Source organism: Ambystoma mexicanum, chromosome 2q, assembly GCF_040938575.1.
Source record: "Ambystoma mexicanum isolate Mex_15411 chromosome 2q, UKY_AmexF1_1, whole genome shotgun sequence".
In the NCBI taxonomy this organism is placed as follows: Eukaryota; Metazoa; Chordata; class Amphibia; order Caudata; family Ambystomatidae; genus Ambystoma; species Ambystoma mexicanum.
Window position 1 is genome coordinate 150,709,982 of NC_090924.1, and position 27,117 is coordinate 150,737,098.

The 27,117-nt window shown below is 46.0% G+C and overlaps 1 protein-coding gene across 12 annotated transcripts in view; it reads left to right on the forward strand.

Moving 5' to 3' along the window:
• Positions 1 to 27,117, forward strand: part of OBSCN (obscurin, cytoskeletal calmodulin and titin-interacting RhoGEF) — a 3,169,051-nt gene that overhangs the window by 1,462,361 nt on the left and 1,679,573 nt on the right. For all 12 annotated transcript variants that reach the window (XM_069647058.1, XM_069647065.1, XM_069647061.1 and 9 more), the window contains one exon: positions 23,313 to 23,579. In XM_069647058.1, coding sequence (XP_069503159.1) covers positions 23,313 to 23,579 — 267 coding nt within the window. The remainder of the gene's footprint in view (positions 1 to 23,312; positions 23,580 to 27,117) is intronic.

Below are 27,117 nucleotides of genomic sequence, written 5' to 3' on the forward strand. Positions count from 1 at the left end.
TGCTTCAAGCCTTGCCATGGGGGCAGTTCTATCACAAAAGGACCCGGTAACCAATCAGTTGCATCCCGTGGCATTTTGGTCCCGCAAATTCTCGCCTCCTGAAATCAATTACACGATTACTGACAAGGAACTTCTGGCTATCAAGTCTGCCTTTAAGGCTTGGCGGCATTATCTGCTGGGGGCCGACACACCGTTACTGTGATTACGGATCACCGAAACCTGCAATATTTGAAAACCGCAAAAGCCCAATCCTCTAGACAACTCCGTTGGGCATTATTCTTTGCCGAGTTTGACTTCATAATTACCTATCGACCTGGTACAAAGAACGGTAAAGCTGATGCCCTTTCTCGGATGGGAGTGGAAGAACACTTGATCAACCCTAAACCTGTACCAATCATACCCGAACAAAGAATTCTGGGTGTAATCGCCACAGAATCCATAGAGGAAGTTAAGGATAAGGCCAGGCAACTTGTAACTCCAGCAGACATACAGAATTGGCATCTGCAGGGAAAGGACTTTGCAGTAAAGGACAACTTATTGTATTTCCAAGAACGATTATACCTACCCAGCACAGATTTACAGAAAAAAGTAATCTCTTGTTATCACAATTCTTTAATGGAAGGACATTCCGGTATGGCCAAGACCTCAGAAAAGATCAAGCGCTACTTCTGGTGGCCGTCTTGGAAAAAAGATATCAGAGACTTTATAATGTCCTGTGGAGTATGCGCCCAAAACAAGAGTCAAAAGGAAAGACCAGCAGGCCTCTTACGCCCTATTGACATCCCACCTCGCCCTTGGCATACGCTTTCTATGGACTTCATCACCGATCTACCTCCATGCTCCGGATACAATACGATTCTAGTAATCGTGGACTTATTCTCCAAGATGGCGCATTTCATTCCGCTCAAGGGCTTGCCAACAGCAGCAACTCTGGCCCGAGAATTTCTCGAAAACATCGTCCGACTGCACGGTTTTCCTTCGGTTCTAATTTCGGATCGAGGTAGTCAATTTATTTCTCATTTTTGGCGAAGTTGCTGTCGGTCGGCTCAAATTGATGTGAGACTATCGACCAGTCACCACCCTCAGACCGACGGACAAACCGAGAGGACCAATCAAACTCTGGAACAGTATTTACGCTGCATGCTGCAACAAACTGAAAAAACTTGGAAAGACATCCTTTGGATAGCCGAATATGCCTACAATAACTCTGTCCATTCGGGAACTGGGAAAACCCTGTTTTTTCTTTTGTACGGCAGTCACCCTCGAACCTCGGAGTTGGATCCCCTCCAAGATCTTGAAACACCAGCAGTAGACTACCTGCATTCTACAATCACCCAAGCCTTTAAGGAAGCTGTTTCTCACCTTCAAAGGGCTAAAGAACAATACAAGAAAGGAGCAGATCAACATCGGAAGGAAGCCCCTCAATATCAAGTAGGGGATCAAGTCTGGTTATCCACCAAATATCTACCTCTAAAAGGGCCACGCACATTCAACCCAAGATACCTTGGTCCCTATTCCATCACTACCATAGTAAACCCAGTAGCGGTCAAGTTGGACTTGCCACCGCACATGAAGATACATCCGGTCTTCCACGTCTCTCTATTAAAACCCGTGCAACCTCAAACCCGACTAACTAAATCTCCAAAACCTATCCTAGTTGATGGAGAACTCGAGTTTGAAGTCAAAAGCATTCTGGACTCCAAGATCTCCAAATCTAAACTATTTTACCTAATTGACTGGAAAGGCTACGGCCCCCAAGAGAGATCCTGGGAACCTGCTGAATATGTCCACGCTCCTCGCCTAATCAAAAGATTTCACCGAACATTTCCTGACAAGCCAAAACCCCCGGAGAAGCCCGGTTTTGGAGGGGCCTTGAGGGGGGGTACTGTCATGATCTCTGCCTCCAAAAGGTCAGGGTTTTCCCAACTCCCTTGGAAGCAGATCCATAACCCAGGTTCCGAGTGCCAACCAGTCCCAATTGGGACCTTTTGGACCCAGTCCTGGCGCCAGTGGCACCAGGCTCATAAATATGCCCAGTCCCAGCGCTGGAAGCGCCGGGCTCATAATGCTTGGGTGGACTTACCTGCAGCAGACCATGCTGCTTACTTGCCTGCCAGTTGAGCCTCTGATCCTCTTCTGTTTGGAACTACTTTTCCTGTTGGGTGGGGCAGGAGCCACTCCCTAGATTCAGAACACTGGAACTCTTCTGGAAAGCAGGAACTCTTTTCTTACCTAGGCGTGGCTGTGGAAGGAGACACCTAAGCACTACAGGAGGCTATTTAAACCACACCCGATGGATGAATCTTGCTTTGCGTTATTCTGCATCCTCTGCAGCAGAACGCTCATCGTGTCTTCTGCATCTGATCCTGGGCCTAAGGAAAAAGGCTTACCATCCTGAATCCAGTCTTCAGCAACACCTATAAAGACAAGAAAGAACAGGTTAGCATTACGGTCTTCAGTGACAGCTCTTCACTTACCTGGTCCATCGGCTGTCACCAACGCCTCGCGCTGCATTCCGGCATCTGAAAGACAAAGGCTTACCTACTCTTCGTGCGCTCCGGAGGTCTTCACACTGCATTCCGGCATCTGAAAGACAAAAGCTTACCAACTCTTCGCACGCTCCGGAGGCCTTCGGCGCTGCATCCCGCATCTGTAAGACAAAACAAGGTGCGTTTAAAGACATTGGTGAACTTTAATACTCACGTGCCATTACTCCTTTCCACATCTAACCCAGTGGGTATTCCGGCACCCTGCAGCCGCTCCGAACTTGTACCTGCAAAATAAAAAGACAGTTAGAGCGCATCGTGAAGCAGGCAACAAGCGCTTACTTACGTGCTTCCAGGCACTTCTATTCATCACACGGGCTCCATCTTCAACTCACTTCAGCCCGGCATCCGCCATCGCCGGAACCCTGCAAAACAAGAAACATCATTACTAAAGACTTTAAAGACATTAGAATTACTCGAAACTTACCGTTCGTGCAGTAAACGACGGACAGCAGTCCTCTGAAGTCAAGAGGCCTGCTCCCCTTATCCAGTGAAGAAACTGGTTACAGCACCCTGCCCCGAGGCAGATGGAGAGCACGGCGTTCACTTACCTAAGGTGAGAGCGTTAACCTTTGGGGTTCTACAGGAGAAGAGAAAGGGAAGAAGAGAGAGACATTCAATAACCCAGTTCCTTAATCCCATATTTTCTATCTGCAGACATCTTACCCTTCAAGTCAGACATACAGTGCACAGAAGTCCAGCCCAAAGAGCCAGCCGTGTGTTACACATCACCTTTGCAGATACGGTATACGCCCAGTCAAGACCGGCACCTCTACGGGAATCAGGTGAGCGTTACAATATCCCACTTAACGGGTAATGCATTAACCTGGGCTACTCCCTTGGTTAATTCTGGAGATCAGCTTTTGAATGACTACGAAGGATTTGTGGATGCCCTAAAAGCCATGTTCGATCGACCTGAGCTTGTCAACAGCGCACAAGAAAGACTTCTTGAATTTAAACAAGGGAGTTAGGACATGCTCTCTTATGTCACTCGCTTCAAGCTAGCCAAAGAAGCAGATTAGTCATAAGAAGCCAGTTTCACTCTTTTCAGAAGAGGTTAAAACGAACCCCTGATCAAGAACCCATGCAACTAGGTGCCTTTAGGGGGCCAATATCTCCTCAAGAAAGGCTCAGCAGAATCGATACTGGTCTCTGCATGTACTGTGCCTCTGACAAACATTTGGTCAGAGAATGTCCTATAGCACCACCCCGGCGTTCGGTAAACGCCAGCTCCCGATCCTAAACGGAGCACAGCTTCAGGAGAGAGATGTCTGCTCCGCATCCATTCCTTCCTTAAATACTCCTGGACAGAACACCTTAGTACTTCTACAAACTGTACTGACATCTACAGAAAATGAATCCTTTACCATCCTGGCTCTCATGGACTGCAGTGCCATGGGGATTTTCATTGATCATGAATGGGCCACCGCTCATGGGATTCCGAGAGAGCTCAAAGAAGTGATACAACCTGTGGAGGGAATCGACGGAAGACCTTTGTCTTCAGGTCCTATTACTCACCAAACAAAGGAACCACAATTATCAGTAAACAACCACCAGGAAAGAATACAGTTTGACATCATAAAGGCTGCCCACTATACCATGGTACTAGGCATGCCCTGGTTACAGAAGCACAACCCTTACATCAATTGGACAGCAGGTACCTTGTTCCTTGGCTCTGAGTATTGTATGTCCCACTGTTTATGTCAGGACACATCCCGGATTCCTCTAGTAAACCCTCAGAACCATAAACCATCCTCCTTAAGCGTGTCCAACAATATTCAAGTACCAGAAACTTACCAAGCATTTTCTGACGTGTTTTCAACAGACATTGTTCAAGCTCTTCCGCCCCACAGACCTGAGGATTGCGCCATAGAAACGGACTCTTCTGCTGTGATTCCATATGGGAGAATGTTTATATAATCCGAGCCTGAAAAGTACCTGGATACCAACTTAGAAAATGGAACCATCCGGACTTCAAAGTCTCCCGCAGGTGCGTCCTTATTTTTTGTTCCCAAGAAAAACACAAGGGAGTTACGACCTTGTTTGGATTACTGTGGTCTTTATCAATGTACCCTCAAGAACCGTTATCCATTAGCACTCATTTCAGATATTCTGGAGGCCGTTCGAGGAGCTGTTATATTCACCAAACTCGACCTTAGGTGTGCTTACCATCTCATTAGAATTAAGGAGGGTGATGAATGGAAGATGACCTTTAGAACACCTTTTGGCCTCTTCGAGTATTTGGTCATGCCCTTCGGTCTTGCCAACGCTCCTGCGGTATTCCAAAGATTCATGGACAGAGTGTACTCGGATATGTTGTTCCTTTTTGTTATTGTATAACTGGATGACATATTGATTTATTCTAAAGACCTTCAGATTCATGAAGAGCATGTTAAGGCAGTTCTACAGCGATTACGTGAAAACAAACTCCTGGCCAAACCTGAAAATGTTTATTCTATACTCAAACCGTTCACTACCTGGGTTTTGTGCTCAGTCCTAAAGGAATTGGAATGGACCCTGGCAAGATAGATTCCATACTTTCGTGGCCGGCGCCTACCATTGTGAAGCAAATACAATCCTTCTTGGGACTTGCAAACTTTTACATAAAATTAATTCCTACATTTTCTGCAATTGTACAACCCATTGTGGCTCTTTTAAAGAAGGATACACTGTTTGTTTGGTCTACAGAACAAGAGAAGGCCTACCAACATCTAAAAAGAAAGTTCACTGAAGGTCCTATCCTAGCCCAATTCGACATAAATCGAATCTTCCTAGTGGAAACCAATGCTTCTGACTATGCTATTGGGTCAGTCCTAAAACAAGAATTTGAGGACGAGATGGAACATCCAATTGCCTACCTATCCCGTACCTTGAACCCAAGTGAATGCCATTACTCGGTCATGGAGAAGGAGCTTTTGGCCATCCGACAAGCATTCACTGATTGGCGCCATTTACTCCTAGGAGCTAAATATCCAGTTCAAGTACGAACAGATCATCGTAACTTACAAGTATTACAATCCCTGGAGTGCAGAAACAGTCGCCAGGCCCGTTGGGCCTTCTTTTTTGCGCAGTACCAGTTTCAGATCAACCACCTTCCCGGAATCAATAACATCATTGCTGACGCCTTGTCCAGACGTCCTGACTACAAATCTGTGGAGCTCAGGGCATTTTCCAAGATGTTTCCAAAAACTGTGTTTGTGGCACAAGCTAATTGCCTCCTGGAAGACATCCATGCCCATACTCCTTCCTCAGATCTCTGGAAGGAATACACCCAGAATAATCATTGGAACTTGAATACAAAGGATGGTTATCTCTTCAAGGATCAACGACTGGTCATCCCTACACAAGGACTGAGAAATAAAGTCTTGGATCTCTGTCATGATACCTTTCATTCAGGACATCGAGGCATCACTACTACCCTTCAGCTCATACAGAGACAATTTTGGTGGCCAACAATGACCACTGACATAAAGGACTACATTCAATCCTGTGCTGTGTGCAATCAAAACAAACACGACAATAGAAAACCTGCCGGTCTTCTGCATCAACCTACATTACCAACACGTCCTTGGGAATCCATCGCTACAGATTTTATTGTGGAATTACCACCATCCCGGGGATATACAACCATGATGGTTACAATTGACTTGTTTACCCATACAGCTCATTTCACACCACTGTTCAAATTGCCCTCTTCACTTGAACTTGCCAGGATATTTATTGAACACATATTCATACTTCATGGATTACCATCCAAGATCATCTCTGACAGAGGTCCCCAGTACATATCCCAGTTCTGGAAACACCTCTGTCAAATACTAGGTATTCAGCAAGCATTGTCTTCAGGATATCACCCTCAAACCAATGGGATCACAGAAAGAACCAACCAGACGTTAGAGCAATATCTCCGCTGTTTTTCTAGCAAGGTCCAGGATGATTGGTCACTATTGATTCCGGTAGCTGAATTTGCTTACAACAATTCAGACCATTCGGCCATCAAAACAAGCCCTTTTTTCTGCAGTAAAGGATTCCATCCTTCGGTTTTACCATCAATTTTGCCACATCCTACCCCGGTACCTGCAGTTGATTCCTGGATTGAAAAGTTGGTAAACGTTCACAAGGATGCTAAAGAACATTTGGAATAAACGATATGCAGACGCTAAGCGAAGACCTATCCCTTCTTATTCAATAGGGGACGAAGTCTGGCTATCCTCCAGACTCCTTCCTCGACATCTACGGCCTAACAAACTGGCTCCCAAGTATTACGGACCCTTCACCATCAAAGAAATCATTAACCCAGTGGCATATCGACTTCAGCTCCCAGACTCCTGGAAAAGAATTCATCCGGTCTTTCACACCTCCTTATTGAAGCCATATGTACAATACAATCTGACAGTTCCTAGACCTAATCATGTGCTCATCAGCGATCAAGTCGAATTTGAGGTCTCCAGGATATGTGATTCCAGGTGTAGACGAGGTCAATTACAATACTTGGTGGAGTGGAAAGGATATCCCCCTAGTGAGCGTACATGGGAACCAGTTTCTAACATGAATGCTCCTCGTCTACTGCAAAGGTTTCATCGAATACACCCAGGCAAACTAGGTGGGTCCGGCCTCAGGAGGAGGCATGCTGTCATGAATGGCCGGGTTCGACCCTTTTGGACTTCATGGTCCTTGATGCACCGCGGCATTAACTCTGCAACCGATCCAAAATGTCCACCGACACAGAACTGCAGCGGTCTAGCCTTTGCGTGCGGTCGCCAGCTTCCTAGAAAACCAGCACGCCCCCCGCGGCTCCATGCGTCTCAACTCTACCCCTACGAGTTACTAGACGTGTTCGAGTTCGCTCCCTGTGTATCATGCATTCTATCTTCCTTCACTCCTGGAAACCCCCCTCCCTCTTCTAGTCCTTACCCTTCATTATCCTCCTTCCTGGATTAATCGCCATTGTTCCTGGATATTCGAATGCTACCGGCTTGGCAGCCAGCTTCCATGCTGGAACCCGAGGACTCGCATTCCAGCTTATACAAGTCACGGTCGGTGAAAAAGAAAGAAGCCACGTCCCAGAAGAACGCCAACAAGGATAAAAAGGTCAGAAAGAAGGGAGCTTCTGACAGCTGTGTGTTTCGAGTTCTGCACGGGACGCCTTTGGACTTGGTTCTTGGCATCTTTTTTTCCCCGTGGGGGGTGAGGGGGACCTTGGCGGTTCTATTGGGGTTGCAGGTTTTGGCGGCGTAACTGGTTCGATACGGGCGTCGTGGGGAGGGTCCTGTCTTATGGTTGCCCCGACACCTATTGCAGGCCAGGCTCCTTTCACGTGTGCTCTCCGAGGGGTACCTTTAATGTGGAGCGACAGTGCCAGCTCCAGGGGTCTTCCTCTTGCTGCTTCTAGGTTTGGTTTGTCCTTTGTCAGCGTTGGGTGATTTCCCTGTGGGCACCTGTCGCCCTGCTGTTGGGGTTGTCTTGTTGGAACCAATGCGCCTTGGTCGTTAGGCTCCCCCTGTCGTATCTGTGTTGCAGGTGGATCCCTGCGTGAGGCTGCCCGGTTGCTCTAAGGCCTCTTTTAATAGTATCCTGAGTTTGCTCGCCTCAGTCAAGCACCACCACCCCCGGGTGTTGGTCTAATGCAGATTGTGTTAGGCTCTTGTTGGGCGTCGACTGTATCCCCCCGCCTATCACCAGGGCTATGTTAGCTCCTGGGGGGGGTTCTGTTCTGACCCCCTGCAGGGTCCCCCCCCTGGGCTGCTTCCTAAGAGGGTATCTGGCCACCACCGCAATTATGAGGTCCATAAGGCATTGGGTGGGTTCCTCCCAGGATTTCCTGTGCTTTTTACTTCTGTTTTGTCATGGGGGGCCTCCGACCCTAGGGGGGGTGGTTGGTGGCCCTGTTTGGTTGCCCGGGGATGTGGACCACCCCAGGAGGCCAGTCATTCCCTACTGGTCGTGGCAAAGTGGGCCTGCTGTTTGAGGTGTCCTGGGCCAGGGGGATGCCACCAGGACGGCCAACCCCCTGATTGTTGCTATTCAGGTCCGGTCTGGCAGCACGTGGTTTGCGGCGCCTTTGTGGGAAAGCGCTGAGATTGGGCCCCCACCGTTGCCTCCGGGTCGGGCCCACAGTCACCTGCCTGTTGTGGTAGGGTGGGAGAGCCCCCGGCTGGGTGAAGCTGTGGCCGCCACCAGAAGCAACCTTTCAGGGCTTTCCAGCGCATCGGGGGGACAATATACGCCTGGGAGACGGACTTAGAGGGTTTTTGTCCCCCCCACTCCTTACTTGCCAGTCGGACCGTGGGTTCGGCTGCAACGTTCCTCTCCTCATAGCTCCAGGGGGCAGTGCGTGCACTGGCAGTGGCGTGAATCCGCCTTCACGGCCCCGGCCCGCGTCCCCCTCCGGCCGCGGCCTCCCGCTTCAGTTGGTGCCCAGTGGTAACGGCCGCCGGCAGGCGGGGGGCGAGGGGGCCGCGGAGCCCACATCCGGCTCTCCAGGGGCCGGCCAACCGCGGGACGATATCTGCCTCCCTGCAGGAACCCCCCTGCCGCCACGCCACACTCCAAGGCGGGGGGGGAGTCAAGGCCCGCAGCAGTGTCAGGGCAGGCATCCGCAAGGTGATTTAGCCCAAGGGGCTGCTGATGGGGTCGCGGGGATCTCGCTGCCTGCCCCGTCCCTGGGATTGTGCACTTCTCCTTCCCTCCAACCTGGCCGCCCGCAACGGCCAGGGGAACGGCTTTTGGCAGGCTTTTGGCCCGAGTGGCAGATCCGTGTGGGTCCCTCTGTGCGGCTTGGCTACCGCTGCGCTACGGCACCCGCGGCAAGCTTCTCCAGAATCCAGCTGCGAGCGCCTCTGCTTCCCTCCACTTCTATGATTGGGGACTTGCTTGGGGGCTTCACAGGGCTGCTGTTGTCACCGTTAAATCTCCCGCTCGGACAGAGCACGGAGGAGTGCGTCTATCTTAGACGGCAGCCATCTTGGAATAAATCTGCTATTTTTACAGGAAAATTGGAGGATTCAACTCCAGTTGAAGATGAATCCTCTTTTACTCCAAACCTGCAATTCGGCAGTGTGATAAACATGGTGATAATTCTGTTACGGCCAAAAAAAAAAGTGGTGCTAACGGAATAACTGCCACTTTTTTACTGCACTGCCGAACCTGTAATGTGGCCCAATAGAGTTTTGAACCAATGGAAAAGGTAACGAAACATAAGAATGGTTTAAGGAGACAGAACCAAGTGTAGAAGGCTATAATTCTAAAAAGGGAGGAATAGCACTGGAGATCATGAGGCATATTGCAAAAAGTACTCCCTACTGAGAATCTGTGTCAGGAACAAGCCAGCAGAGGCTCCATCCAGCAGCCACCTTCCAAGTACCCTTAAATGCAAATGGCCCCCATCCTGCCCGGGTGTTTATCTGAATTCCCTGCTTGCTGCTGCAAGGACCTCCCCAAGGACTTTTCTCTTCAGAAGGAACACTCTCTTTCTAGCTTAAGGAACTCCTTCATAGTTATGAGGCTCAGGGTAAACACTTTCTCTAGCATTGGATCTTTCATAGATTCACATGCTGTGAATATTCCCCCTTCGTCATGCTGGGAATCCTCAGTAACATAGAGCAGTTTAAACGTAAACTGAAAACTTTCAGGCACTTTTGTGCTCTGTCATAGTCATTTTGGGTCATACAGCTCACAGCCAATAGGAACACCTGTTTTAACTCCTCGCCTGTCAGCCATCTTCAGATTTTGTACCGCATGTTAGTCTATGGAGTCCTCAAAAATCATCTATTCAACATTTCAATTAATACATTTGGAATTTAACATCTTTTCCACAAAAAATATATATTTTTCAATGTCTACTCGACGGCTGGCGTTGCCAATGGCAGTGCTACCTCCGTGGACCATTCCCTCTGCCGGTAAGCTTCGACAAAGCTTTGTTTGCGCAGTTGGGCCTACCTCATGGCGGAACCCACGAGGAAGAGCCTGTTCAAAGCCTGTGCCCGCTGTGGACTGAAGAATGTAGGTCGTCTAACCCAAGGCCATCAATGCCGTCCAACAGCACCCAGTCAACGAAGCCTTCAACGGCCACGACTACCTCGTCATCGGTGAAACAGTTATCTGGCATGACCATGACTACCGCATCATCGATAAAAATGTCAATGGCCACAACCACAAGGATCTCGTTGATGGCATCTACGTCCACGACTGTGATACCCTCGTCGACGGCAAAAGTGGTTTCTTCCATACCATTGTTATCACTGCCATCGTCACTGGCGTCTCCGACACCCACACCAGCACAGTGTCTGCATTAACGGCATGTCCACAGGCATCATTCCCTAACATTGAGGTGGCTTTGCTGCCGGGTGGTGTTGTGGTGTCAGAGCCAACTCTATCCCAGTTAGATGTGGAGGAGGCCATCATGTTACTGCCGTCGTCGCCAGGACACAGGACATCACCTACCAGAAGTACTCTGCGGGGTGAGGCAAGCCTGATCAGGCTACCACCTTTACCCCCTCTGCATTCAGCTCAAGCCATCAATCTACCAGAGCCATCGTTAACTCCACAAAGAGACATGTCACTGTAACCACTCTGGTGGCAACCTTGCAACAAAGGCTGCCTGCCCCAGTTACTGAACCTATCAGGCAAGCTCCAACAGATGTCCCCGGCCCTTCCAAGGAAATGGATAACATCCCTTGTCCCCCCAGAAGGGGTAAGCACCAGTCAGTACCGCAGAGGCTGTCGGATACTGGGACAGACACAGATCCTGACGACAGGGTCTCCAGGTGTAGCTCCACACACATGACCCACATTAATGAATGTGACACTTTCATCACAGCTGATGGGGAACCAGATGATGTTCCACTCAGGGACTGACCCCCTGATGAGCTGGGGGCCTTGCATGCGCTCATGTGCAGGGCGGCCACGATTTTCGGCCTTGCGCCGGAGGAGCAGCAAAAGGAGAGTGTGCTGTATCAGTGCAGAGAACAACACAGGAAATCTGTCATGTCTATCCCGCTGTTAGAAGATGTCTGGGAGGATAGCCTGATCACCTTGGTGCATCACGCAACTATCCTGGCTGAAAAAGACTAGTTCGACAAAAAGTACAGAGCCCCAGAGAGCACTAGTGCCTGCCTCTGGACCCAACCCACACCAGACTTCATTGCCTCGGCGACTGGCAGAAAAAGGTTGGCTAACCCATCCTCATCCTGCTCTGTCCCCCCAGACAATGAAGGCAAATGCCTTGATGCCTTCGGTAAAAAGATCATTACGACCGAGGTCACGACTATCAGGGCGGCTAATGCAATGGCCATATTCGTACATTACAATCGCGAGCTGTGGTACAAGTTGGGTCCCTTGCTGGAGTTCCGGCCAGATGACAAGAAGCAAGAAGCCTTGGACATCAAGGCTAGTTGGCATCAGACCATGCCATTGAGGTCTCTGTGGACATCGCAGACACTGGTTTTCGCAGCTTGTGAATGGAGTGGTCCTATGTAGGCAGGGTTGGCTCAAGGCCACAGATTTTCGACCCATCTCCAGTCCAGGGGTGTGGATATGCCCTTTGACAGATCTACCCTTTTTGGGAAGAAGGTAGATGAGGCCCTACAGTCCATAAAAACGGACACGGTAACCGCTCGCTCCTTGGGCACACTACAGCAAAGGCGCCAATCCTTTCGTTCAGGAAAAGGGTGCTATGGCAGGACTTTGCACGATGACCGCGCCATGTACCAGTCTTCCTCCTTGTACAAGACCCCCTGCTCATCAGGGGAGAAGCACAGGATAAGGGGCCAGTCCCACAGGGGTTCGCAGTGATGCTGTGGCTCCTCTCAATGTATGGGCCAATCCGGCCAACAAGCATCACCAACCCAGGGCCAGGTCCTCTCACTTCAGCACCCCTGTGCGAGGACGACTGTCAAGGTTCGTCAAAGAATGGACACACATCACGACCGACGAATGGGTGCTATCCCTCCTCCAGCAGGGCCACTCGCTGGAGTTCGTGGACTAGCCACTGGACAATCCTCATGCACACAAACCAGAGAAGTTGTGACACCTCTTACTTCAGGAAGTGCGAGCTCTGCAGCAAAAGGGCTCAGTGGAGAAGGTTCCCATGGACGAGCTGGGCACAGGAGTATGCTCCCGCTTCTTCCTGGTAAGGAAAAAGTCACTGCACAACAAGTCATGGGGTTAGAGCCCCATATTAGATCTGAGGGTGCTCAACAAGTTCCAAAAGGCGCAACCGTTCTGCATGGTCATGCTACAGCAGGTATTGTCCCAGCTACAACAAGGAGATTTCTTGGCGTCCCTCCCTCGACCTCGAGGATGCCTATATTCACATCCCTATTTGCCTCTGACAGGCACTCTATCTCTGAGCAAGGCTCGACACCCAAACCTACACCGCCAGACCCTCAGACGAAAGGGTGGCAGCTCTTCTACACAAGGTACTCTGTCTCACCAACACCCAGGTAACGCCAGTCCGCAACTACAAATACCTGCTGGGGATGTTGTCATCATGCATCCCATTGATCACCAACTACCGGTTGCAGGGCGGTGCAGGAATTCCTGGATGTCCGCTGGATCCAAGCATCTGGGTCCTGGGACGACCGCATTGCTCTAACACCGGTTTTCAAATCGGAGCCTTCGCTGGTGGTCAGTGAGGGAACATCTGGGCTGGGTGCCCCCTTCAGGTTGCCAGACGATCAGGCCACCGTCATGAAGGATGCTTCACTGGAGGGCTGGGGCGCCAATTGTCAAGACCAACACACCAGAGGTCTTTGGTCGAAGGAGGAAATGAGCCAGCACATCAACCTGCTGGAGCTACAAACAATTGTTTGGGCCCTGAAGTCTTTTCTTCCCCTCCTGAGGGGGGAAAGTGGTACGGATTTACACCGACAACACAACGTCAATGTTTTATGTCCGCAAGCAATGAGGAACAAGATCCCCACAGCTTTCCAGGGAGGCCCAAGCCCTGTGGCATTGGGCTCTACAGAAGGGCATGTTTCTCTTTCTCCTTCATCTACCAGGCATTCAGAACACTCTGGCGGACTCCCGCAGCAGGGAGTTACGCTCTTGCCACGAGTGGGAACTGCAGAACGACCAACTTCACTTGTTTCAAACATGCGGAACCACAGAGATCGACCTTTTTGCCACCCATGACAACAGTTGCTGCAATACCTTTGCCAGCCACTTGCCCCATCAGGAGAGCTTGGGGGCCACCTTTGCGTACAACCGCACTGCAGGGGTGCCATCCCTGTGGTCTGTTAGAAACCTGAAGGTGTCTCACCCGCTAGTCCCCAGAGATCTGTCGTCTAGGTGGCCAGGACACAGCCATCGCTATTAGATCGAGATCCTGGGGGTGGACCAGTGGGGGAGGATCACCGGGGCGAGGGGTCTTCGGGGAGTTAAAGACTGGCACCTTATCATGCACGTGTCCCAATAGACAGAATAAAGTACACACCCCAGTAAGGAATGAGACCAGGAGAGTAGTTGCAAGGGTACCAAATTTGATGTAAGTAAAATAAATGCAAGCAAAGAACTCTGCTGCCCGAGAGCGCTCTGCCAAAAGATATACGGGCAGCACATTATAAGGAAAAAATACGTCACTGGTGACGAGGGGCTATAGGTACACAAATCTGGATAATAATTGGAGAAACAGAATGATACAGTCAATTCCATACAGGATGGCCGAATTGGATTGGCTGCTGCTCTGGTGATGTTCCCGTAGCACGTGGGTCAGCTAGGCTCATCTTTGCGGTGAAGGTCAGGGCATGACAAGACACACATCTAACTAAACTAAACAACAGGAACTGATAATATGTGAATAATGGTGCACAGAAAATCTTATTTGAATGCGGGTACTTAGGTCAAATTAGCTAGTTTATTGGCATTCCAACCCTTATCCTCCACAATACTTTTGATGATTTCATGTCCCGCACTCAGGTGCCCACCCAAAGATTGGATTTGCCATCTGTCTTTCTGATATCAGGGGATATGTGTAGGTTCTGGAAAATATATTGCTACACAGGATTAGCACTCGAAGGGGGTTCCGGTGTGGTCAGGGTGAGGCCAGGTCAGATTGGTATCTGTATGAAAGGATCTGAGGGGTCAGAACTAGGGGGCAGTGGTCCGACTGGGTTGGGGTCGAGGGGCACAGGCGGTGTAGTGGAGATGGATGGGCTCAGGCACAGAGGCCTGCTTTGATCTTGATCTCTGATTTGTGGTCTCTGGGGCCTCACGTTCTTAAACCACATTGGGGATAGATGTTTGTGTTACCAGAATATATGACCACTCTGAATTAGGTATATGGTAGGATCCAAGGGAAGGGTCTGGTGACCAGATGCTTTCAAAGGGAATATGGGGCATGGGTTCAATGGACCGTGGCTTGGCATGGAGGGGGTGGAGAGGGCATGAGTCGGTCAACATAGATGGATGGGGCGCTGGGACTGGAGCAGGCCTTGGTCTCATGTTCGAGGAGGAGCGCATTTTTCAGTACTCGATACTTGCTAATGGCAACAATGAATGGCTGCGTTTACGTGAGAACAAGAGTTGCGCTGAGTTTGCAGAGGGTGGAGGTGGTGGGGGCTGGTTGTGCGCGGCACTGGGAGAGGTAGAGTGGACATTGCGGCAGAGGGGCAGACGGCCTAGAAAAAGATGGCGTTTGAAGAGACACAAAATGGAGTGCAGACTACAGGTCTTAACATGGCGTTCATGCGCTTCTGTCACAAATGGGAAATGCAAATAATTACAGGAGGGGTGGAGATGTCTCCCCCCTTAGCTCACACAACATTTACCTGGTGTGGGAATGGTGCAGGGGGGCGGGTTGCACCGCCTCTCCCCCAACAGATTGAAAGTGGGACACTGAGGGTTGAGACGCAGTATCCCCTTCTCTGAGACACATTTTCCCCATCCTACCCAGTGTGATATTTAAAAGCTCTACCCCAACCCTTTTCCCACACGAACACTTAATTACACGGTAACAAACAATGGATTAAAACCAGAGCCATTTACATGACATGTCCCAACACACGAGTCAGGCAGAGTCAGGCAATTAACAATAACCACGCACACTTGACGGCCCTTTACCTTTCCCACAGGATAAAAGGCAGAACACAAAAGCACACTTCGAGCAAGGCCGAATGCACAACCAACCGGGTGCTAACCGGCAGTTCAAACAGAGAAGAAAGGCGGTGAGACCTGGAAGAACGACAAAAGGGGAATTGCTCTTGCCCTTTTCACCTCAGACCTGTGAAGTCTTAGAGAGGGAAAGCATAAAACCGGGAATTATAGCTGGCGTACGGAGCAGCAGACGTCAATGGTACATGTGACCCTCCCGCTTTGATAACGCAGGCAGAGAGGCAAGCTGGCTACCGTGGTACTACCCTTGATTCCAGAGAACAAAGACGCCAACAGGTTCAGCACAGCCGGTGAGTCGGAAGAAGCTGATAGTAAACCGAACTGTGTTGAGCCCAAGGTATTTTGAAAGTAAGGAAACTGAAAGAGAAAGAACTTGTGTATGTGTTTGAACTTTAAAGAAAGCCCAGTTGAGGTCCAGGTGCAGAGGAGTCCGTTGCCACGTGGACGCTCTTCGAATGACTCTGCCCGGGACCTGATCTTTGAAACTACAAGAACCAGAAGGGTTAGGAAAGGGTGGCGTGATGCGTCAGAGTGGTCCTAAAAGGGTTACGTCAAATCCCTTATACAATCGAAAGTCTCTGACCCGTTGCCAGAGGAAAGCTAGGGGAAAGGAACCCTGCATTCTAATAGGATTGTGAACTGTAGAAAAAGGTAGGTGTGAACCCGACAGAGGGATGCCGAAAGAAAGCTAGGAGAAGGAAAACCCTGCTTTCTGATGTAAAGAAGCAATACATGAAGTGTGTTAAAGAAAGGCCATAGTGAACCCGATCGAGGGAGGCCCATTTGTGTAAGGAGGAACCGAGCCCAGTGGAGTTGGATCAGAGAGGCAAAGAGCAATCCCCCAAGGTACGAGAGTACCGAAGGAACCTTTTCTTTGTTTGTTTGTTACTTTGAATCAGCAAGCCTTCTACGGCAAGAGACTTTTTCAGCAAAGAGGCTTAGCCTCTGAAGATTTTGATAGTGCTGAACTTGAACTGTGAACCTCGTGCTGAGGCCAAGGAGTGTGTTGTGCTCGAGAGCCCCACCTTCTTCCATGCTTCAGACATGGGGAAGGGAGACCCAGCCATACCATCCTGACTATTGTGAACAGTTCTTTCTTTTCTGGTGAACATTATCCCACACACTTTTTGTAATTTAGCAGTAAGGATTGGTAATATATTTTTTGGTATAGGCCATTTTTATTTGACAAGACGCCACTGGGACTGCCTTATTATTATTTGATGATCATAGCTTACTCCCATCTTAGAGTTAGGTTTAGATTAGGCATTTATCTCACCCATTATAAAGCTCAATAAACACCCTTGAACTTTGATCACTTGTATCAGTCTTTACTGTTGCCACCATGAGTTCCTTAGATATTGTTTCAGAGTGGGATGTGACTCAATTGAAAGAAATTGGGGAACCCTACAATTTCAAAAACTTAGCCATTGTGCTTCTAGCCCTTCTGTTGCCACAAAAGAATCGATAGGTTTCGGTATTTGTAGTAGTAGGGAAGCTATCATTCCCCCTGGGAAAAGAGGAATGATTCCTACCGATTTGGTTCTAATTCCTCCTCCACGGTGTTACATCAGGGTAGCCCCAAAATCTGGCCTAGCATGAAAGTTTGGTATAGACATCTTAGCAGGCGTCATCTATGTTTTCGCAAGAGCTACTTGATATGAGAGCCCTCAAACGTGTAGCACTGACCGAATGGCAATCCTGCCCCTCTGTCTCCACACGAGACACCTACCTGACTGTTGCCAAACAATACAAAAAGGCCATTTCTGTAGCCAAAGCATCTGCATACAACCTCAAAATTGAAAAAGCCGAACCTTAGTCCAAGGAGTTGTTTGCCAACTTTAACAAACTTGTTGTACCCCCCCACCTCTACACAACAAACCGTGAAAGATGAAACATGGTGTAAAAATATTCAACACGCCATGTTAGACAAAATGAACACACTTAAGGAAAAAATTAAGTCGCACTTCAACAACCTGCCTAAGGTTGCAACCCCCCACAAAACCCCTACCGGCATTGGGCCACTTCCGGGTGATCCACCTTCTACTAAAAAACCAAAGCCCTTTGCCTTTAAGGATGTATGTGTTATGATGTGCTTGTCTGTGTATGTCAGATTCTGTGATGTCACGTGAAATGTTTGGTGATGAATGCTGGATGAAGGTTCTAATCTGTGTCAGTTGAGCCTGGGTGATGGGACACAGTGGTTGCCTTATTGCAACGTCTGGGTGATGGGACACAGTGGTTGCCTTTACTTGTAGCTTAATGCAACTGAGCAATAAAGTATGTGTGTGAAGCTACAGAAGAATCAGAAGTTGCCATTTTAACAGTAACTTTATCAGAAGTTCTATTGATTATCAAGCATATCAAACCATCGCTTTGTAAGGGTGACATCTGCCCACATAGCATAACCAAAGATTGTGCAGAATCACTAGCTCCTTTCGTCACAGCCTTTGTTTATGCAGCCTTTGCCTTGGGCCTTGTCCCACCTTCCCTCAAGGAAGCATGGGTTCGGCCACTGCTAAAAAAAATCCCTGACCCAGAATCTCCCAACAATTACATACCAATTACCACCGTTCTGTTTTTGTCGAAGATTCTCTGTAAGGCGGCATATCTGCAGATCCAGTCCTACCTGGAACTGCATAACATTCTGGGAAAAAGTCATTCTGGCTTTCGCCCGCGTCATGGCACAGAGTCAGCTCTGCTAGACCTGAAGAATTAGCTACTTGAAACTATGGATAAGGGCAAGCATGCGCTTCTCCTTCTCCTCGATCTGTTGGCTGCCTTCAACCTGATCGACAACAAGATCCTATGAAAATACCTTACGGATGCTGCTCATTTTTCCCAAGAAGCTACCACCTGGATAACGTCCTTCGTGGAGGGTAGAGCCATGAGGGTTTTTTCTGACCAGGCATCCGCTATTCCATCCTCCATTGGTTGTGGGGTCCCACAAGGGTCATGCACATCCCCTACCCTCTATAATCTCTTCACATTACCCCTGTTCAATGATTTAGAAGAGTATGGCATAGCATTCACCAACAATGACGATGATACACAAATTCTCCTCCCTCTATCCGGCATTTATGAACAAGACCTCAACACGCTCCAGGAGACATATGCACTCACCCAGGCGTTGATGGCTGCTAACAGGCTTTGTCTCAATGGGGACAAAACAGAAATCCTACTGGTAGGACCCAAAGAAACCTTGAATAAACTAGACAGCAAAAACAGCACTTTCACTATTGAGAATACTGTAATTACAGTCTCTGATGCAGTAAAAACCCTGGGTGTATACCTGGACTCCACCCTGTCAATGAAAAGGCAAATCAGTGCTATCTCATCATCAGCAGCGCTCACAACGAAAATCATGAATGCAGTAAAACCTCACCTATCGGCCAAAATCTGCCTCAACGTTGCTAGAGCCACCAATGGTGCGAAGTTGGACTAGTGTAATGTCATAATCCTAGGTACCTCGTCCAAAAACCTAAACAAATTGCAAGTCACACAAAATAATGCTGACAGAGCAGCTCTTAATATTCCCAGGAGAAAGCATATCTCTCACACTAGACAAGACGCCCGCTAGCTCCCAGTCAAAGAGCGCATATTGTTCAAGGCCCTCACCATCACACACAGATGCCTATCTCAGTCTGCTCCCTCTTATCTCACTGAATGAATTCATCAGGTGCCATCTCACAGACCAAAACGTGCACAATACTCACACCAAATTTAAGTCTCTGCCTTTAAAAGAGCCTCAGAAAGGAAACCTCTTTCACTATGTTCAGAAAGATGCTGAAAACTAAGCTCTTCAACTAGAATGTACTTGAAGGTGTTCCCCTGAACCATGGGACATTCATACTGCATTATTGTTGTGAACTTCTGTAACGCCTTCTGATCTGATTTTATGCAATATTTATCAAGCAAACATATTGTAACAGCGCCACTATGCCTCAGGACCGCTGCACGCTGTATACGTCTAAATAAAAAAAAAATCGACCCCGACTTCCGACGAGACATAAAGGTTCTCTTACTTAATCATGGCGAAGTCCCATTTGAAATACATCGTGTGGATCAAATTGGTCAAGGAATTTGGGAAAAGGCACTATTTCCTCACTTTCAAGAAAGCAAACCAGATAAAACAGAAAGAGGTGTATTGGGCTTTGGGGAGGCTGATAAACCATATGACATAGAAGGCAAAAATGGAGGAGCCCACCATCTATCCCGATCTAGTCTTCGCCCAGCGAAACAAAACCGCTCTTGCTGAGGCCTTCCTACAGGCTATTTCGGAAGGAGAAGGTATAGGAAAAGAGAGCCCCTTTTTCTTCTTAAAGCAAGGATTGCTGTATAGGAGGGAAGCGTTGACCGAAGCGTTAATAACGACGCAGTTGGTGATCCTCAGAACCCACCAAAATGTTGGACTGGAGATTGCACACTCGCATCTCACTGGGGGTCACATAGGACAAACAAAAACCCAAGAACACATCAGTGGTCAAGCACACATCAGTGGGAAGTTTTACTGGCCACGTATCCAAGCCGATATAAAGACCTTTATCCAGACGTGTGAAATATGTAAAAAAAAAACTGAACATATTGCTTCCCTCTACTGTTTTTCATAAACTTTTTTGTGTATATACAAAAAAAGTCTCTCTCCCACACTGAGATGAAAAATTCAATCTCTGTAACTTAATCTTTCATTGACAATTTGCCATGTTGTGCTAGACTTGTTTTCCTTTGTACGCATAACGGTCTATTGTAATATAACAAGTTAGTGCTTGTTTTTGACATAATAACAAGGGTTTGTTATAATGAATTGGTCCAAATAAATATTGAACAGTGCATTTACAATTATAACAGTTATCGTGGGGTGTCGATATGTGCTATAGTATTTTATTGTAGCATTCATTTTTTTCTTCGAATCACAGTGCACATTTTATAGAAGCAGAATTCTCGCCATCTTTACATCCACGCTGTAAATCTGTTGAACCGCCTTCATTCCTTTTGCCACGTTCCTTCTGCCAATTGACCACCTGTTCTAAAGCTACAGCATTAGCGGCACTGTCCCCCTGCTTTGCCCAGCCCCCTCTTCATTTCCCTTTTTTTTCAGCTTGTCTGGTGTGACCTGCACTTTCCTTGTCACCACCACTAGTTTTCTTTGTCTCATTGTCCAGCATGTGGCTGCAGCAATGTCCATCATTCAGAAGCTAATTCATTGATTTTCTCTTTGTATAAAATACTAACTGATAGTTTTGTTCAATTTAATTTTCATGGTTGTAAACGATTGCACAATAATTGTGAAATAATTTTTTTGTTGTAGACCTTCTTTTAATAATGTTTACATTTTTGATCAGGTGACAATACATTTTGGCAATGCTCAATAGGTAGTTTTTACAACATTGATTTAGACGAAAAAGAAGCTAAAAGATTAACACAGACACCTACCTCAGCTTCAGCTATGAGGAGAACAGGATGACGGAAATCTTAACAAAAACCTGTATGTTGGAAGGGTAGCCTTAATTATACGGGTACCCCTAATCACGCTCCCACCAGAGTAAAGAACACCACTCTAGGGAAGTAAGGCCAATAGTCTATCTTGCAAGGATAACAAATGGATTCTTTACATAAATGAGGATAGGAGCAAAGAACTCTGCTGCCTGAACGGTCTCTTCTGGCCCTCAACCGTTCCTTTCTCCTGCAAACTAGAGCCAGATAGGAGCTTATATACTCTTAACTTGCTGTAGTGGCATCTCTGGATATGGGCATGGCTCCATCCCACACTGTCCTGCTTCCATACAAGGGTTGCTCGATTCTTCCTTCCTTTATGGTTGGCGATTTCTGTTTAGGACATGCTACTTTACATACACTACCTTACATAGACACACACTGCAGCCCTGCAGATTTTTACAAACCTTGAGGCCTAGCCCCAGGAAAAACTAAACATTTCTATAACTAATTTTCATTCATACTCCACTCATTGTACTCCTATTTTTATGTAGTCCTGTATGTTCTTTTAAACCTGTTTTCATATTTCTACGTGCTGTGCATTGAGCATGTTAAAATCCCATTTTAGCATACATGGGTTTTTGACAGACAGCAGACAACTGGTGAGCTACTTCATGTGCTCTCCCAAAGCTATCCTCAGTGACGCAACACTGCATGAGCTCTGTGATCCATTTTTAGCGCAGGTCACATTCCTTTTGGCAGAGAGCCTGCTTTGAGATTTTTTAAAACTAAATAGGATTTTACATTTAAAAATTGATTCGCTATTGGTTATTTGCACCTTATATTTAAATAACTGCCTTCTTTTAGTGCCTGCCATGGCTGTGTATATATGATTATATTTGTATGAGATAGCTTTCTCAGTGCACCTCCTCCCCCCTGGTCTGTTGTTGTGCCCAGAAGCAGTCAAAAGAAGTCTTGCCTAATTCTAAAGCGGTGGGAATGAAGGAAGGCACTAGCTCCTTGCCAACAATGTTATCTGCAGATGCTAACGTGTGATCTTCATTATTCACATGGAGACTTTTAATATTCTCTAAGAGACACATATGTCTAATTAAAGGGTCTGTAATATGCATTTTCTACAAGGACATCTTTCCTTTCTCATATAGGTTTTTAACATGTTACCTGTTTAGTAAATCTATTACCCAGGTCAAAGTGTAATTCTACGAAGGTACCCAAATAAATTCTATCTTTAATATGTCAAAAGACGTTCTGGTATCCAGCAAAACTAAGGATTCATTCATTTCTGCTGATTTCTTTTGCATGAAGAAGTTATTTCAAAGTGAAGGGTCCTCGATAAAACCAATGTTCAATTGATATACTAAATTTTGGCATTTTTACCATCTACAGTTATTAGAAAATATAATATTAAGATATTACTTTTAGAGGTATGTTACCTTGACCACAAACAGGAGTAGTAATGCACTCACACATAGACCAATAATCCTATATTTTGCATAATATCATCATGCATGTCTTTACTTGACTGTATTAAAATAGGTTTGTATAAATAAACATGAATCAATTCCTTATCCATCAGATAATTGGCTTCTTTTCCTTAATACCTGATGTGTATCAGCAAGGCATCTCATCGTTACTGGTATAATGTTCTTGCTAAGACATTTTCAAGTTATTCATAGAAACTTTGCCTGATTCACAAAGATTTGCACTGGGGCAAATCTGTGGTTGCCGTGAACCTCTTTGAGATTCTCTTGAGCAACTCTTTGTGATTCACATTTGCATAGAAGCATCTCAAAAAAGCTCCAGGCATCTCCAGGTTTGTTCAGGTTTTAGGCTTTCCGAATAAAGTGCAAGGTAGTAGGTGCATATCTCAGATGCTAACGGCATCTCCTGATTTGCTCCCTTGGAAATCTTTGTGAATCTGTCCCAAATGATAAACCCTAACCAGATCTGACCCATTCTTAAAAGAACTAGGATCAAATACATAAATTGGAGTTCACTTCAGAGAAATGTTCGAGGTCTGGAGAGTCAGTGGTGAATTTTCATTTGCTACTGCACTTTTAAAGGACCCTTTTCTATTTTCTTTTTTATCTGTGATAATTCTGAAATTGTTTTAAAGTGTAAAAATGACTATAACTTCTTTCGTTCTTATGGTCTCATGTCTTGCCCGTCTCTCTATTTCTCTCTGTTTCACTCCCCTCCCATTAGCCCTCCCTATTACTTTCAAGAAGGGGCTTGAAAGCAAGGAAGTGGATGAAGGGCTTGATGTGGCTCTGCAGTGTGAGATTTCAAAGCCTGGCACATCCGTGCAGTGGAGGAAAGGCTCAGTGGTGCTCAAACCCTCTGCCAAACATGAGATGAGGCAGGAAGGACCAATGGCTGAGCTGGTTATTCACAATACGGAACCTGATGACACAGCCGAGTACACCTGTGACACAGGAGATGAGCAGAGCTCCGCCAGGATTAAAGTGCACGGTTAGCATGACACCTTTTTTGACAAACAAATATCAGTGTGTTCCAATTCATGCAATTTTCCTTTCATCAGAAAAAGCTGAAACTTAAAAAAATAAGAAAAAGACAAATTCTAAATCAAAAACCTTGTGATACTGGTTGATTGACTCTTTATCAATATTTTTTAATAGCTCAGGTAATTGTAAACGGATATTGAAACACATTTCTAATTTCAATTATTTTTCATTGATTTCCACTGGTTATATTGATTCCATATGGTGGTATTTTATTAAACCAACAGAATAGCTCTTTGTAGTCATTTGTGGACCTTGTCAGAATTATAATACCATCAGGAATCATGTGATAACTTGTTCAAGTGGAATTTTAACAAAGGGTGTTATCTTCTAAATGTCATGACTAGATTGTTCCTAAATTCTGAATGTTGGCTTTTTATCTCACTAAATTTGATTTGTAATTTAGTAACCTTCTATTAAGAGATCACAAACAAGAACACACATTAATTTCCCTTCTCATTATTAACAGAACCAGTGTACTTCCTTTTTGGCCACTATTGTTTTCGTGCAGCTGTTCACAAGAACCATAGAATGAGAGAGAATCAAAGTCACCTAACACATTGTAGGGAGTGGTTGTGTTATGTGTTACAGATGCAATAGTGTATAACACTAAATACCAGGTTCAAAGACATACAAATTATTTTGAACATATATTTTATTGTTTCTGTCATCTTCATTATTCAAAGTAACATTAAAACTTAAACAACATTCAAATTCCACTCATCCGGGAGTGACTGCTCACTATTCAAACCCATCTGATCTATGTTTTTTGGCAATGGTACCAGTTTATATTTCCTGGTATAGTACGCAAGGCTTTGGCAGAGTTCCTGGCAAATCAGGGAATCCTGACATCCTTTCAAAAATAATGTTTCCTGTTGTCGATTGGCTACTCTGGTATCTGTGAAGTGCTCTGTCCGGTCCACCTTGCAAAGAGAACACCATCCAGAAAACAAATTGCCTATGTTGAAACTGTTTGGGTTTCTTCTACCATTGACAAAGTAACAGGTTTAATTTCTTGTACATTCTATATATTTCACTTTCATTTCACATATACAAAAGCAAACATTCCAGTACATTATATATTATCTTTTCATCCAGCCATAAATGCTATAGACTGAAATTGATAGCTTGCTCTATACAGTATGTGGAGCCATCAGGGCAATAGGGGGAAATGAACCGTCTATATCAGTGTATGCTAAAGGATGGTGCATCAGCTAAATTCTAAAATGTCAAATATATTTTGGGGCATGATTGTATGTTTAGAGATGGTCAATTAATAATGACGAGGAAAGGTGTATCAATGATGTGTTTTTCAATGGTGCACATATCAAATGTAAGATGGTCTAATAATTATTAACTAGCGAACAGCGAATCAAATTTTATTTTGGGAAAAAGTGTATCAATTATAGTTATGGGGATGATGTGTGAATTGATATTATATTAGATGTATTTATAATATGTTAAGAGGTGGCCCATTGGTTGTCTTTTAGAAGATGGTGTGATAGTTACATGTTATATTACAGTATGCCAATAATATGTTAGTTTACATTTTATCAGTAATAGGGTTGGCGATAATGAATCAATGATATGGCTAAAGATAGTACATTCATTATGTACTTTGGAATGTTATATCACTGATAAGTTAGAGGATGTTTTTTCTTTTATAAGTTGGAGGCTAGTGCAGGGGTCTGCAACCTTTGACTCTCCAGCTGTTTCGCACTACAACTCCCATCAGCTCTATCCATTGGAGTCAATGGCGAGGGATCATGGGGCACATAGTCAAAAACATTTGGAGAGCCACATGTTGAAGACCTCAGGGCTAGAGGATGTAATATGCTTTGGGATATGTGAGGAGTGGCTACTTTATATAAAGACACTCAACGTTGAAATGGAACAAACTTTACATTGTTCTCTATTCGGTCTTTCTTCAATAAGTACAACCCAGGCAGGGGAAGTGTTGGAATTAAACATAGCTTCTCTTGCTAGAGACAGAAAATAAAATGTGCTCTAAACAAACATGGCTCTGCACCGGGCATAATTAAAAGTGTCATGCAGAGTTGTCACTCGCAATGCCCTACCACAGTCACTATTTGTATTTCTTGTTTCCACTTTAGCTGTTTGGCATCCTTGAAGGTATTTCATGCATTACGGCTGTTCGTATAAATGTTTCAGGGTTGCCCCTTCACGTAATAGTTCCTGAGAAATTGGTTCATCTTTTCCCTACCAAATTCCTAGATCAAACATCCTGAAGCACCACTGCTCTTAGCCTCCTGGGTGTACCACTGGGAAGCTAAGGCCAGGTTTTATGGTGCCCTCTAGCCCTTTATGCACCCCTCTAGTCCATGTCTCCATAGTGTCTTTTCCAGTCTTCGGGTTGACCATATAGAGACTATGCTGTGTTTATCCTCCGAGGTGTACTAACGCGGGGCCTGCAAAGGTGTCCATGGCTGTGAGTGCTCAAAATTCCTCTAGGTGTCCCCCTCGGTTACATCTTCCTATAGTCCTCAGTTCCTTCCGTTGTCTTACTCTCATTTTTAAGTTTGAGACTTGCCACTTGGCTGCTTCCAGGAGAGATCCTCTACTTTCCTCTGAACTGATGCTGCAGCAGTTTTGAAGATATCAGTGTTTCTCTCCTTCAGATTCTTCTTCCTTCCGGAGATGGTTGTCTCTGACTGCGCCCTGCCACAGCTTCTGGAAAAACCTGCTCACTACTCTAATTAGGCATCCTCTCTCTGCATCTTGACTGTGCCTCCTTCTGGCACTGTCTTGTCCAACGTGGCTATGGAACACCAAAAACACAGTTTTCATTATAATTATTAATTGTATTTACTTGCAGGGCTTAAAATCAAATTAACCAGCCTGTTGCAGTTTTCCCTATACTTCGGGAATAGTACTTCAGGAGTTTACCACCCTAACCTATGTAATCACTCCATGCAGGAGGCACTAGTTCATAGTGGGAGCCCACTAAGTTATCACCTGCCTTCATTAGAATGGGGTGGTTGGAGAAACTGAGAATCTGTACACATAACCTCTCCTCTGCCATTCGTAAGTCAAAAATGGCCATCATTGATACTTCCTGCCAAATGAATTCCCTGTAGGATTAGTCACAGTAGTCTATTTGGGGCAGTTTTATAGTTCGGTGCCCATGAGACTCTTCTCCTGGGCCAGTACGATATAGGCCTTAAAACCGAAAAGGTCATATATCTTGTCACTGGGTTTTTGACTTTTGAAGCGTTGTGCCAGAGAAGTACGGATGTTATTCCATTAAACAGGTCCACGCAGTGCTCCAGATATGATTTTGAAGTGGGAGTACATTACCACCTATTTTTAAAAATTGGGAGTAAAACTATTTTTAGCGAGTAAAAAATAAGTCCCATTCCAAATGTCAGTATTTATTAAGTGAGTAAAAATATGTATTAACTGTTAAACATAAATGTTTTGTAATAACTCTTTCTTTGCACCTTAACATTTATGCACATTAAAAGACA